This window comes from Baudoinia panamericana (assembly GCF_000338955.1).
Source record: "Baudoinia panamericana UAMH 10762 unplaced genomic scaffold BAUCOscaffold_5, whole genome shotgun sequence".
In the NCBI taxonomy this organism is placed as follows: domain Eukaryota; kingdom Fungi; phylum Ascomycota; class Dothideomycetes; order Mycosphaerellales; family Teratosphaeriaceae; genus Baudoinia; species Baudoinia panamericana.
In genome coordinates this window covers 823,701-835,954 of record NW_006911261.1, presented here as the reverse complement: position 1 = coordinate 835,954, position 12,254 = coordinate 823,701, and the positions used below count along the sequence as shown (strand labels likewise).

Below are 12,254 nucleotides of genomic sequence, written 5' to 3'. Positions count from 1 at the left end.
CCGACCTGGCGCCGGGTGCATGTACTACGGCGCATACTTGTTCGCCCCCAACTCGAAGCTGTCACCCGGGACGTAGTAGCTGTCCACGATGCGTCCTCGTACACAAACATGCGCACACTCGTGCTCCGGTCCCACAGTGGGAGCATAATGTCGAGGACGATGTTGTCTTTCCTCACGTGCACGCATCTGGTCCTGGGCTCGACCTCGTTCTCGACCGACTCTTCGACCCTGTCCTGATCGCCTTAGGAACGACTTCCTTTCTAAGACTGAGTCCGTGCACGCGACGAAAACTTTGGTCAGGGTCACGATTAGCATCATGCCTACGAGCGTGTTCGAAGATATGATGAGGTCCGAGCCTGTCTGCGGGCGGTAGTCCTGCAACTCGCGCAGGTGCCTGCTCGCAGCTGTGATCGTGCACCCGTGCGTGCGTGAACATGCGCATGATCTTGGCCCTGTCCGGCATCATGAGCTTGAACAAGTTCGTGTACTTGGCCATGTCCGCCTCGCTAAACAAGATGCCGGTCGCAACCACGAAACCCTAGGGCTGAGCCAGTACATGACCTCGTCCCTGATCGGGTCCAGGAACATGAACTTGAACAAGTTCGTAGCGTTGGACCTGTGCCACAGCTCAGTACTGTTCGTGTGCCACATCGCGGTCGCACCTCAGACTGGATACGCACTTAATAGTGAGTCCACATTTTGGAGCACCTCTAGGCTGGTAGTTAGCTACATGTCTATAGCGTAGATCTTATACGCTAGCAGCCTTCGTAGGGAGGTGGGCTAATGGTGCATCTGCTTCATGGTAAAGAGCGGGCTCTTCATTTGTTCTTGAGTACCGATACCGAAGAGCCTCTGTTATGCCGCGCTGGAAGGTGTTTCCACTTCACGATACGCCTCCCCATGTTAGATACTATAGGTGGCCGGGTCTCTCAACTTACATCGCCTCTTCAACCTCTGCCAATGTGCTCCATCAACGTTGATTGCGCGATCTTGCCATGCAGGTGCTTCTTATCGATCAACATGCGGGTCCGTGCTTGCACAGATCGATGACGGCTAACATCCTTCTCGGTGAGACGGGACGCACCGTGTGGCGGGACATATATACAGCGCGCTGTAGCATCTAAGCTCGATCTGTAGTAGCGTCAATTCGCACAGCCACATTAGAATCCTTGGCAACGACACGTGACTTTCCCCGCCCCTTACAGCCTAGACGATAATGTTGATAATACCTTGAACCTCGTCACAGCCACTATACGCTATATACGACTGCGTGTCTGCAGAATGCCGACCACTATAAGACGACATGCGCATCACGACTCTTCCGAATCAGACCAATCTAACGTTAGAATTGAAATCGCTCAAGGTGCGCACGGCGTTCGCTCTGAAGACGACCGCGATTCCTCGGAGAGTGACGACCATGGCGACCACACGCCAGCAATAGTTCCGAACGTTCTTCGAGAGCTAAGTGTGTTGCAGCGGCAGATGATTCATAATTTCGGAGGCCTACATGGTGACTTGCGAAACACAAACCGACGCCTTGACGAGCAGCGAGCAGACACAAACCGACGCTTTGACGAGCAGCGAGCAGACACAAACCGACGCCTTGACGAGCAGCGAGCAGACACAAACAGACGTTTTGACGAGCATGGCAAGATCTTGGGTCAACTGGAAGCACAGCTCGTCCATATGAAGGCACAACAAATTAACCAAAGAGCGACTCACATTAACAATCCAGTTCAGCCAGTCGGACGCGATGACGGCACGCCCATTCCGACTGAATTGTCCCAGCAATACAACCACGTTCACAAATTTCTGCGTCTCAAACATCGGGATAAGTCGCAAGTATTGGCTGCGCTTCTTCGCTTCTACGGTTTAACTTCAACGTCATGGTCTACGTGGGGACTTATCTCGATGTCGTCCTGGGATAGGAGTGATACAGAAGAGCCGCTTATGACACACGATACTTTGGAGATAGCTATCAGCTGGGCGCCGGAGATCGCGCTACAAGAGCTTGCAAGGTACCTCGGACTGGACTATGACAAGATCACGATCAATGTGGAAGAGTACGAGAACTTGCAACAGAGACGTGCAACTCAGAACAAGCGGGCAATGGCAGACGAATTGGCATCTTCGAAACGAGAGAGACTCGTAACACCAGAGCGGCAAGGAGCACATATACCGCAAGCCGACAGGATGAAGAAACCAGCATCTATTAGGACTCAGTCAGAAGAGTTAGGGTGGGACGCCCGCGCTACAGAAGATCGGACACCAGTGTCACAACGGCCTCGTTTCAAGGACGGTTCTCGATATCGGCAGCCGAGTTTATCCCCAACTTCAGTGGCGACGTCTGATGCACAGCTTCCATCACGCACGAAACAATGATCGTTTGTACTGCTGAACAGTTTCTCTATCTTGCAAAATGTGTGCAATATTTACCGAATATTAGTACATACGTGCTTCTGGGGCTTTCCACCGTGACACGTCCATAACTCTGGTCCCCGGCCATGCCTCATAACTTGATACGGCAGTGGTGTCGTTCGCACCATCTTCCAGGCGTCGACAGTCGGTATGCACTACTAGTCTGGTTCGCTAGGTAAAGAGACGGTAAACTGCTAGAAGTAGGACCCGAAGCTGGCCAGCTAGGTATTATCGTTGTATTATTAGCTGTCAATGCATTGCCTGGATAGGAACTTGGCGATATAATAGCTGTGTATACAGCGCCCATGCTTATATTGCTCTGTTGCGCATAAAAGATACTACAGGCATCTGGTCGTCCGCGAATGCTTGTACTGTTCGGTGTTGCTGTCGAAGTGAAGTAGGCCGTGCTTGTTGATACCATCGATATGTATATAAGGCTTGTACTTGTTGGCCGAGAGGTACCTGGGTAGGTACCGATATCAGATGCTGGCTGGATGCTAGCACTCTGAGTGTGTTGCAGAGCGGTCGAGGCCAGGCTAATAGAAGATGAGCTCTGATGCCCGAATATACCCGACAGTGATAGCTGACAGGCATCGTTCGTACACTGTCCTCCAATCGAGCCGCCGTCGAAGTCGATTCCCGCGATAAGTTGGATGATGGCAAGGAAGGTTAACGCTACGGAGAAGGTACCCATGACTGTAGTTCTAGTCTTGGATTGTAGGCTGTTGCTTTGAAGAGCTTCGAACGATACCAGTCGCCTGCTTATAACTTCCTTCCCAGCCGTACGAGTAGCTAAGAATAGTATCTGCGTAGCAACGTTTGTGCTTCCATTATATTCTTGGAAGTCTATTTCTGGTCTGCTAGGCGACCTTTGCCTTTCTTCAGCTTCGTCTTTGCATCACCTTGATTAACTGCGGTAGGGGTTGTCATTACGAACGCGCCGACTGGTCCACTAGTCTCTGTAGGTCTCTGAACCGCCTGCAGGTATGGTAATCTGTTGTCTTGAACCGATGGTCCTGCCCTAGGGGCGAGTTCGCTGTCTGGCCCAGATGCGGCGTGAGCACGCTTCGCAATCATCAGTGAATCAGGGTTCGTCAAACGGCCTGGAGTAAGACCTACTATACTGCTATTGCCATAAATCGGAACATATGAGTTCGTCTGCTGCGGTAGACATAGCGGTGACTGCGTTTGCGGTGCGTTGCCTGCGAGCTGTTGGACGCGAGTCTTCAGCACATTGACATCTTCGGCAAGTCTCCCTTGCGCGCTCTGAAAGGATCTTTGGATATCGCCAAATGCCTTCTCTGCCTCTGCAGAACAAGGCATGCGTGCATGACTGAAGAAGGCGTTTGTGAATTGCGTCAGATGACTCCGTGTCTCCGCGAAAGCCTCGCGCTGGGTCGCGACCTGTTGACGCAGCAGGGTTATTATGTCGTCCTTCTGATCAAGGTGTCTACGACATTCTGCGTGCTGGTTCTGTTCAGCATGCAGCATCTGCTGCAGCTGAGCATAGGCAGCATGGAAGTTAGCAGCATCTGTTAGGAAACGCTGTCGCTCTGAGTCCCACTGTTCTCTGGCGTCGGCTGCGGATCTGAAGCCAGCACTTAGCTCGCTGAGACTCTGGACCTGATCTTGCAACTGTCTGTTCTGTGCAAGTATCATATTCTGTAGTTCAGTGTTTTGCGAAGCAATCCATTCGCTGTTGAAGAGCGCATCCTGCGGTGTAGTCAGGTGCCTGTGGACATGTACGTGTATAATGCCATTTACCTCGAAGGGAGAAGAACAAAATGGTGCTTGCACACTTTGCGGCGATTGTATTCTGTTTGGCGAAGGTACGCGACAATCTGTAGGCTCATTGTCTGTATTCGCTAGCTGCGGTAAGGCGGGATCGAAGGGTCGTTCGAGGATCTTTGACAGGTCGGTCATTTCGTTCGTACGTACTGCCTGCCGATTGACGGAGAGAAGAACCGCTCAGCATTGCGATATACACATTTATAGCCCGTGCGTAAGACAAATCTCCGACGGCTTTAGCTGATACGGGAACTAGTCAATCCCGAGCTGAGGGTTGGCATCTTGCCTATTGCTCTACCGCCACGGCCGGGTGTTCATGAGAAGATGTCACGTGAGAAAGAGGGTTCTTCGGAAACGGCTCGGTCGAGCGACAACCGAAGCGAGCTGACGACAGCGCTGACATGACACAGCGCTCCATAATAATATTGCTCACAACAGAGTCTAGCTTTGGGCCTTGGCAAGAAGTAAAACAAAAACGGCCATCGTTCGATCTTTCCATCGTTTCCATCGGCTCTCAGTGTCCTCTCCCATGGCTATAACGTTTTCCATGACGGGACTGTCCAAATGCATGGTCGACAGCTCTAGCGTGCCCAGAGTCCGTACCGTGAACTGGACGTCTCCGAGTACGTGCACCATTCCCGCCTTCGTCGCACATCTGTCGATAATCATTTCGCGGATTTGGTGGATGCCACCGCCGTGCCTCGTTCGTTGGTGGAGTGAAACGTGTTGGTTGAGACGTCAAATGCGCTGTCTCGTATGTACTCAACAAATGATGACGCCAATCTTCGATGGCGTGCACCATATGGCGTACCAATCCGAGTGCAGGCTCAACCTCGACCACAACCGGAGTTGCACGTCGGTCTCTACAAGTCGCATATATAAAGCCAGCTCTTGCATAAAGTAGTCGAAGGACGAGGTATGCGCGCTCATGACCCACGGGGCAGAAAACAACTGTTCCCCGGGGGGGTTGACGAAAATTCGAGAAACATGTCGGACAAACAGTAGCATGCTTCTCATAGGATTCCAGAGCGTCCTGCTCAATAAGCTGTGGGGGCCGAGCGAAGAGCGTGACTACGGCGGAATGGAAGTGGACCACTTTGCGACGGCGCGTAGACATGGGCGCCGCATTGCATCTGTTATGGGCTGCTTATAAGAAAGTGCTTCTGCCACTCTATTCATAGCAGACATCTCTGTTACAGATTTGTTTCACTACGGTGTGGGAGACTCTAACGCCGCGGCTGCATTGGTGTCACTTCCGAAGCATTCGTCGTTCACTTGACGTGCATTCACACGAATATTGATGCTACGATGGTCCAATGCAACTCCTGCACCTTTACCTTGAAGGATGATGCGTGCATCGTGTTCTATGCTGCTCGAGGCGTGTTTCCGGAGGGCATCAGCGAAGTGATTTATCAGCTGGCACGTAAACGTCTGCATCCGAGCTGTATACACTCTCGCAACGTGGCCCTTCTTAACACTTACGGCCTAAAGTCGCCAGGCAGCGGCTTGTGCGACCTTAGTCAAACAAACGAATGGATCGTTAATACTGTACCTCGAAGCGTCGTACTTCGTCTCCGCTTCGATGCGTCAGTGATAGCCAGTGTACAGCTCGTACGTCTTGATTTGACATACGCTCAGCGATAAAGCCACTGATAATCGAGTAGTTTCAGAGGCTGGAAAGCGTGAACCAAGACAATCTCAACATTCTGGAAGATATTAGAGAAGAAGCCGCCGAACTCTGAGAAGAGCAACATGACCATCATAGCACAGCTTCTGATCCATGTCTGTCCACTGCTGCACTATACGCAATCAACACTACAAACGGGCAGAGCGCAAGCGCCGTCTGGGCTTATCTGCTTGTTGGAGTGGAGGAATGGTCGTTCGAGCTCGTTTTCGACATTCCTGTAGCGGCAGTGTATCGTTGTGTCTTCGCTTCGAGGCTCCGTAAGTGTCGCTTTTGCGACAGGGGCACGAGTGCGGCAGTCTCTGAACGCTCTCCTGGGTGTAGAATGGCGTGTGCAGGTGCTGCGTCTCCGAAAACCACGCCATACTTTGTGGGAAGCCACTGACTGATCGCTTCCGTCCGTCTATGATAATAGAAATCGAGATTGTTTCGGTAGGGTGTCTTACGAAGAAGCACACCTTCTTGCGATACTTGCCGCACTGAGAGCAGACGTCCGTAAGTGCATTAATTGTGCCAAGCGACGTTGAGTCCTTGTTGAACTCAATAGGTCCCTGCCACATCTGAGACAGGCTAGTAAGGACTTCCGACGAGTTTCCCCGAATCCGGATCTCCCCATGACAGACGTAGAAGCCTGAATTGTCGTATCTCGGCGCGTGCCTGAGTTCAAAGAAGAAACAAGACGATAGCAAGGCGAACTTAATGTCCCCAATTGTTTCGTCATCCTTGGATGCCAAAACCTGCTTAGAGAGCCGAGCCATTGCTGCAACGTCGTCTAATCGAGGCTCCTTTGTATTGAAATGTAGGTTGAGCCTGAAGTATCGCTGCGCGGAATCGTCCTGAACAGAGTTGAGCAGGGCTCGCCATGTTGTTTCCCCATCGAGGCTTGTCATGAACGAACGGACAAGTCGCGGAACGAATTTATCGTGAAACGTCCGGGCTTTCCGCGTCACATCCGGGCTTGTTGGGCTCGCCCCTGCGCCAGTACCAAGTGATAGCACAACGTCCTTGGATACATCCCGGTCCCATATGCGGCTGCTCTCCCAGAGCGCAATATTGATCGGGTTGTTGTGACGCAGTCCACCGTCTTGAAAGGTGCCCACGCCTTCTATCGTGAATGGCGCGAAAAGTCTGCGTAATCATCAGCTATTACTGTGAGACCACAGCAGAGGAACCATCTACCCGGGTGCCGCAGAGGTTGCCCTTCCACTTGTGGAATCGTTAGCAAGCTCATAACACGTCTCAAGAATAACTCACGCTTCCCAAACTAATGGCTCTTGAGCTGTTCGCTCGGGGCGAATGCATTTATACCCTAGAGTGAAGCACTTAGCAAAATGTGACTGCCGGACTGGGGTTGGTAACCGAACCACGCGCCACGGGAACGCTGCACGCTCCATTATAACTTGTCATGATGCGGGTTGAAGCGTTAGTTGTGTTCGTTGTCGTAACCGCCAACTTCCATTGTGATATACCAGCTTCCGGGTAGTCAAATAGCCTGTTATGCACTCCAAAGCTTTTCCGCAGTGTTTCGTTGAGGGAATCCTCTCTGTAACAACTATCGCGCACGATACAGCGCAAATATGAATAAAAGCGTGCAAGCGGTGGAAAGGTTTCCGACATCGTGGTTGTGAAAAATTGGCTTGCTAGGCGGCGAAATCTTAGAAGCGAGTCGTGAACATCCCATCGGCGTGAGAAGAGTCCCAGGACGATAAGGCCGCCTACATGCTAACAGTCAGCCATGCTTGCCGTGTACTCACGAAAAACCTACCTGCACTGGTGCCTAGTCCTAGATCAAAGTACTCTTGTATGCGTGTATTCTCACCAATGGAGCCTTGGACCAACCTAAGGAATTCGAGAGGTACCACTCCGCGCACTCCGCCCCCGTCGATGCTTAGTATCCTGACTCCAGCCGTAGGCGGTTTCAGGCGGATGAGTAAGTCACCCGAATCGTTGCACGCGAGGCACGTTTTAATCTCGTAAGTGTATTCCTCCCGAGGGCTGCCCCAGCCGAATGTCATGGCACACCAGTCACATACTGCGTGCTTGCATTTCAATACGTGTTCGGGCCGCCTGAATACGCAGATCGAGCAGAATGCGTTGCTTTGTACTCTGGACCAGTGACACCGTACATCCGGATCCTGCAGGAGTTGGCGGTGCAAGGTAGCGCTGGTTACGCCTTGCCGCTCCATTACCTCCCATCTCTCTACGAACATGCGTCGTACGAATTGCGTTACTTGATCACGTAGCGTTCGATGGGCTACCGTCTTTGGCTCCAGCCCTGTTTTGAGATAGCAGTTATCCAGTGAAGACGAGACCGCGCTACGGAAACATACATCGAAGGTCTTCTGTGCAGAGAAGTCTAAGCACGGACATCAGTACAAATCGTGCCGGCGCAAGGCAAAGACCTACGATGAGCTGCAGGAGGGCAGGCCTGCATTAAAAGAGCTGAAGCCAGGACTGCTGCGAGTGACCGATGCGGCACACTTTCTAGCTGACTCTTATGTAACATTGCAGTCATACAGTCATCGAATGCCGGGAGTCGAGGAATCCCTTGTCGGCTTGCTCGAAAGAAGTCGAATGGAAGGGCGTCTCGGCGGGCCATTAAGCATAGACAGGCCGAAAAGAAAGCGGCCATATGACTCGCCGTAAACAGCACAGACTCATCGTCACGCTGCTTTTTTGCGGTGCGTAGCTTTGATCGGAGAAGCAGGTGTCGCAAAGGAACGTATCTGACACTGCGTAGCGGCTGCGAGGAGAGACGCTCTATGACAACAGATGCGAAGCACTTGTCAGTTCCGAGAGCTCGAAGGTCTTCCAAGAACGAGGCTTCGGACGTTTCTTGCTCCACCACTCCAGTATCATTGAGACTACGCCTGTGATCAAGCACAACAATGACGAGGTGAGGGGTGGGTCCGTTAATGGCCGTAGCAGTGTCCTGATGGACCCAGGACCTCAGAAGATCCAGTAACCCTCGCCAGCCACCGCAGTCCGCTTCGAACAAGCACAGCAGATCGGTAAAGGGCAGTATTGCCTTGCTCATCACATGTGTTCGAAGATCATCGTCATGGCGCATCTGCAGGCGATGGGTCTTCATTGGGTGACAGTGTAGATCGTCGTCCTGTCTTGCGACCTTAGCGGCAAGAGTGACGTCTATAAGCACAATTGGATTGGGCTCATAGGTCGTGAGCGCGTCCGCGTAGGCGTTGCAATAAGAGGACTTGCTGTCGCACGGCCTGAACTCGTTTGCAGGAAACAATTGTTGAACCGCAGATGCTTTCTCGACTCCGCCGACGCATGTCAAGCTCAATGGTCTCTGCTGGAGTGGCTCTGGGAGTGCTTCCAAGAGATACTGCAACCGATTCGGATCGATAATGCAGGTTGTACTAGCATTCAGGCTCTTTGGTGTTTGGATTAGAGCTTTGTGCTTGCACTGTCGCATTGCGTCGGATTTAGAGTATAAGGAAACAAAAGAGAGGTGTGAACCTCTCTGCTCAAGCGTTGCCATAGCATGCCTCAAATGTGTTCTGGGAAATAGCTGTACTATTATGGGAGTCCCTGCTATTATAAGTCTACAATGTCCGTGCGGGACATGCAATCCTTAGGAGTCCGCCTTTGAAGCATCTCTGAACAATCATGCCGCCAGTCCGCCAGACAGCCTCTGAATTTTTTCTTGGACATTTCACAGTCGCTCTTGAGGACGTTGAGTTCGAGACTGGAGTGCGAGATTATGACGTAGCTAACGTGGACCGCCTGCACTCGATTTTCCGAACCGAAGGCTGTCATCGAACAGATCCGCTGCATTTCGTTCCGGCCATCATTCCCAAGCACCAAATAGACACGGCACTGCGAGACAGACAATCCATCCAGCGATTACACTTACCTGCAGGGATTAAACTTCACTGCCTTCATGGAAAGCACAGAGTCCTCGCTGCAAAGAGATTCTTCCCAAAACAGGAGCAATGGTGGACCGCCACGTTATATGACGCGAGTGCGTAATACGATAGCCTTCAAGCGTTTATAAAATCCTTTAGTGACCTTTACTATAGGGCTGCCGCCTAATGCTCGGTTGTTGTTGATCGAGGAGTACAAGAATGAGCAGCGATTTGCCGACGGCGACGTTTACCGCTACTATCGGTACGCTCAGATAGCTAACGATCAGGCATCCGTAAAACGGTGGCTTGCAAGACTGTCAAGCACGAAAGTAAGAAACTTGCAACAGCTCGAAAAAGCAGATCATGGCAGGGTCCTTGAGCGGCTCGACAAGCTTCTTCCGTTTGTAGGACTGTGGCAGGGCTTCAAGCTCGGCGCCTTGTGCCGGCTTCTTCCACTCCGTACATGGCAGGTAATGTGGAATTCACTGCTCGCACCTTTGGACTTACTGATATCCCATAGGAAATGATACACTATCTTAACAGAATGCTGCAGCAGTGGACCAATATCGTGGGTGAACTAGATCCAAGTCTCGTGACTCCACAGACAGTAACATCCTTGGAGCTACGCGTACCAGCGCTATCGATCGGAGACCAGAGCTTCATACGACGGGTCCTCGGGTTCGCCGAGTTCGAAGACCCAGGGACACAACGGTACCAAGGAATCCTTTCCCAAGACGAGCGCGAAGGCTTGATGCGCCGACTCCAAACGTGTTCGCGAATATTGTCGTTTCGATCATTCTTCGAAGACACATACTTTCTCGAGATATGCCATAATGCTGTCCGCTGGCTTGTGCCACAGACAGGTAGCCGGACTTCCAGCTTCGAGACGTCACTTCGTGACTGCTACCATGGCCCGGAGAACGACTTTCGAGTATCATATATAGAAATATGGTTGTATTCCATGCGGCATTTTCCCGAACTGACTGGTCATGTGTCTGGTCGACCACGGAAGGAAAGGGGCGGCGCTGAACTGATGCGACGAGGGCCATCCGCGGAACGGCGTCAAGCTTTCGCGGCGTTTGCGCAGCAACACGGCTTTCAGCCAGCACACCCAACCACTGCGAACCCCATCCTGGCCGATGTTGAGACCGCTCCAGGCAGACCTGCTTACTCGACAGACGCGACGGATGTACCTGTGCGAGCGCGATGTAATAGGCCGTTTCAGCGCAGCTTTGAGGCGGACCGCCGTTATCTGTTCCCCACCTGTCTTTACAGCAAGCAAGACATGCAGTGCTTGCAATACGTTACATGTGCTGCAATTGCTGCTGACATCGTACGCTGCTTCTGGCCTTCCCCGTCTCCCGCAAACGATCCGGCACAAGATCAAGATCCGAAATTTTGCGATCGCTACGCGACACCCGTCCAGCTCATAGAAACCGCGGATGAGAGCCCCAACCCGGCATTGGAAAGTGAGTCTCATGCCGTACATTCCACAGCTGTACTGCTATCAGAAACGGGACCCAGGGCGTCGCCACAGATGACCCCTACCGAACGAATGTCATTTGAGCTTACTCCTCGACCACCTGAAGCGTTGCAGTTCATAAACGTGCCAAGCAACGTGTTGCACCGGAAGGAGAGGCATCTTGGCTCAACTACCACTGGGAAGCGTGCACTGAGGACAGACCTGAACGACTTCCGCAACTTTACAGGTTGTGGGTGGGCTCTTCTGATTACGACAAAGCCTTGGCGTGAGATACTTGAGCAAGGTAATGACCTCGGCGAACTATGCAAGCGCGTAGAACACATCATGAATCCTTCCCTTGCCTTACTATTTCTTGATGGTGAGCTTGAGCGCGAGGTCATTCCGAACCACCTCGAGATACTGAAGACGGTGAAAGCCCATTCAAACCAGCCGACTCGTTTCCACATCACAAAAAAGGCAAAGTACTGGAAGAGATCAGATACTAAGCTGGACATACAGCTTAGCCAGACCGGCGATGACGCCGAGATAGAGGTCCATCGAACCGCTATCCCGCAACAGTACCGGCTAACTGTAAGCAATCCGGAGACCGGCCTTGATACATTGGAGATACTTCTACCTACAATCCTTGACGGAGACCAGGAGACATCCGCATACTACACATTGGTAGAGAATAGTAGCAACCCTGAGACTATTGAAGTCGAGATTGGAGGCTTCGAAGCTACGAAGGACCATACAATCATACATCGTGAAGCTAATAGCTGTAGCTTCTACTTCATATGCTCTAGATCAGCATGGCACGAGTATTTGTTATGTATCCCTCCTATACTTACGTATAAGGGAGAAGTAGAAGAGCAGTTATAAGGGACCTGCTTATAGCAGGAATCAAGCTTGATACACCATCTAGTGCTATTCTTCAATTTCGGACTAGGTTGTTTTCCTCGTAATCGCGCTCGTGTGCGATCAAGAGACCCACAGTATCCTGCTCCGAAAGCGCTGTAAGTTCTGAGTTCCG

The 12,254-nt window shown here is 51.8% G+C and overlaps 7 protein-coding genes across 7 annotated transcripts; 3 read left to right on the top strand and 4 right to left on the bottom strand.

The window, feature by feature from the left end:
• Positions 1 to 172: 172 nt before the first annotated feature.
• Positions 173 to 496, bottom strand: BAUCODRAFT_121770 (uncharacterized protein; the record flags this gene model as incomplete). The annotated part of the gene is made up of 1 exon (XM_007677562.1): positions 173 to 496. One exon carries the CDS (start codon positions 494 to 496, stop codon positions 173 to 175), a length of 324 nt encoding a protein of 107 aa, XP_007675752.1.
• A 130-nt stretch (positions 497 to 626) lies between these two features.
• BAUCODRAFT_446410 (uncharacterized protein) lies at positions 627 to 1,057 on the top strand. Its single transcript, XM_007677561.1, has one exon. It carries the CDS (start codon positions 784 to 786, stop codon positions 1,048 to 1,050), a length of 267 nt encoding a protein of 88 aa, XP_007675751.1. The 5' UTR covers positions 627 to 783; the 3' UTR covers positions 1,051 to 1,057.
• A 35-nt stretch (positions 1,058 to 1,092) lies between these two features.
• On the top strand, positions 1,093 to 2,554 carry BAUCODRAFT_446387 (uncharacterized protein). The gene has a single exon (XM_007677560.1). The coding sequence runs from the start codon at positions 1,282 to 1,284 to the stop codon at positions 2,380 to 2,382; it is 1,101 nt and encodes a 366-aa protein (XP_007675750.1). The 5' UTR covers positions 1,093 to 1,281; the 3' UTR covers positions 2,383 to 2,554.
• Positions 2,555 to 2,987: 433 nt separating this feature from the next.
• On the bottom strand, positions 2,988 to 4,508 carry BAUCODRAFT_33025 (uncharacterized protein). The gene is made up of 3 exons (XM_007677042.1): positions 4,183 to 4,508; positions 3,538 to 4,131; positions 2,988 to 3,483 (listed from the first exon to the last, which is right to left on the bottom strand). The coding sequence occupies exons 1-3, from the start codon at positions 4,339 to 4,341 to the stop codon at positions 3,265 to 3,267; spliced, it is 972 nt and encodes a 323-aa protein (XP_007675232.1). The 5' UTR covers positions 4,342 to 4,508; the 3' UTR covers positions 2,988 to 3,264.
• Positions 4,509 to 4,587: 79 nt separating this feature from the next.
• On the bottom strand, positions 4,588 to 5,526 carry BAUCODRAFT_446362 (uncharacterized protein). Its single transcript, XM_007677559.1, has one exon. The coding sequence runs from the start codon at positions 5,321 to 5,323 to the stop codon at positions 4,721 to 4,723; it is 603 nt and encodes a 200-aa protein (XP_007675749.1). The 5' UTR covers positions 5,324 to 5,526; the 3' UTR covers positions 4,588 to 4,720.
• A 459-nt stretch (positions 5,527 to 5,985) lies between these two features.
• Positions 5,986 to 8,558, bottom strand: BAUCODRAFT_87996 (uncharacterized protein). The gene is made up of 4 exons (XM_007677330.1): positions 8,297 to 8,558; positions 7,656 to 8,246; positions 7,344 to 7,605; positions 5,986 to 7,018 (listed from the first exon to the last, which is right to left on the bottom strand). The coding sequence occupies exons 1-4, from the start codon at positions 8,520 to 8,522 to the stop codon at positions 6,022 to 6,024; spliced, it is 2,076 nt and encodes a 691-aa protein (XP_007675520.1). The 5' UTR covers positions 8,523 to 8,558; the 3' UTR covers positions 5,986 to 6,021.
• Positions 8,559 to 9,520: 962 nt separating this feature from the next.
• Positions 9,521 to 12,108, top strand: BAUCODRAFT_130484 (uncharacterized protein; the record flags this gene model as incomplete). Its single annotated transcript, XM_007677558.1, has 3 exons — positions 9,521 to 9,875; positions 9,934 to 10,229; positions 10,280 to 12,108. 3 exons carry the CDS (start codon positions 9,521 to 9,523, stop codon positions 12,101 to 12,103), a joined length of 2,475 nt encoding a protein of 824 aa, XP_007675748.1. The 3' UTR covers positions 12,104 to 12,108.
• Positions 12,109 to 12,254: the final 146 nt, after the last annotated feature.

Coding starts and splice junctions, on each gene's coding strand:
- BAUCODRAFT_446410 (XM_007677561.1), top strand. CDS start 784: ATGGTGCATCTGCTTCATGGTAAAGAGCGGGCTCTTCATTTGTTCTTG.
- BAUCODRAFT_446387 (XM_007677560.1), top strand. CDS start 1,282: ATGCCGACCACTATAAGACGACATGCGCATCACGACTCTTCCGAATCA.
- BAUCODRAFT_33025 (XM_007677042.1), bottom strand. CDS start 4,341: ATGACCGACCTGTCAAAGATCCTCGAACGACCCTTCGATCCCGCCTTA. Junction 4,132..4,182: donor TTTGTTCTTCTCCCTTCGAG/GTAAATGGCATT, acceptor ACTACACCGCAG/GATGCGCTCTTCAACAGCGA. Junction 3,484..3,537: donor TTTATGGCAATAGCAGTATA/GTAGGTCTTACT, acceptor ATGATTGCGAAG/CGTGCTCACGCCGCATCTGG.
- BAUCODRAFT_446362 (XM_007677559.1), bottom strand. CDS start 5,323: ATGTCTACGCGCCGTCGCAAAGTGGTCCACTTCCATTCCGCCGTAGTC.
- BAUCODRAFT_87996 (XM_007677330.1), bottom strand. CDS start 8,522: ATGGCCGCTTTCTTTTCGGCCTGTCTATGCTTAATGGCCCGCCGAGAC. Junction 7,606..7,655: donor AGGACTAGGCACCAGTGCAG/GTAGGTTTTTCG, acceptor GTTAGCATGTAG/GCGGCCTTATCGTCCTGGGA. Junction 7,019..7,343: donor GCTGGTATATCACAATGGAA/GTTGGCGGTTAC, acceptor ATGATTACGCAG/ACTTTTCGCGCCATTCACGA.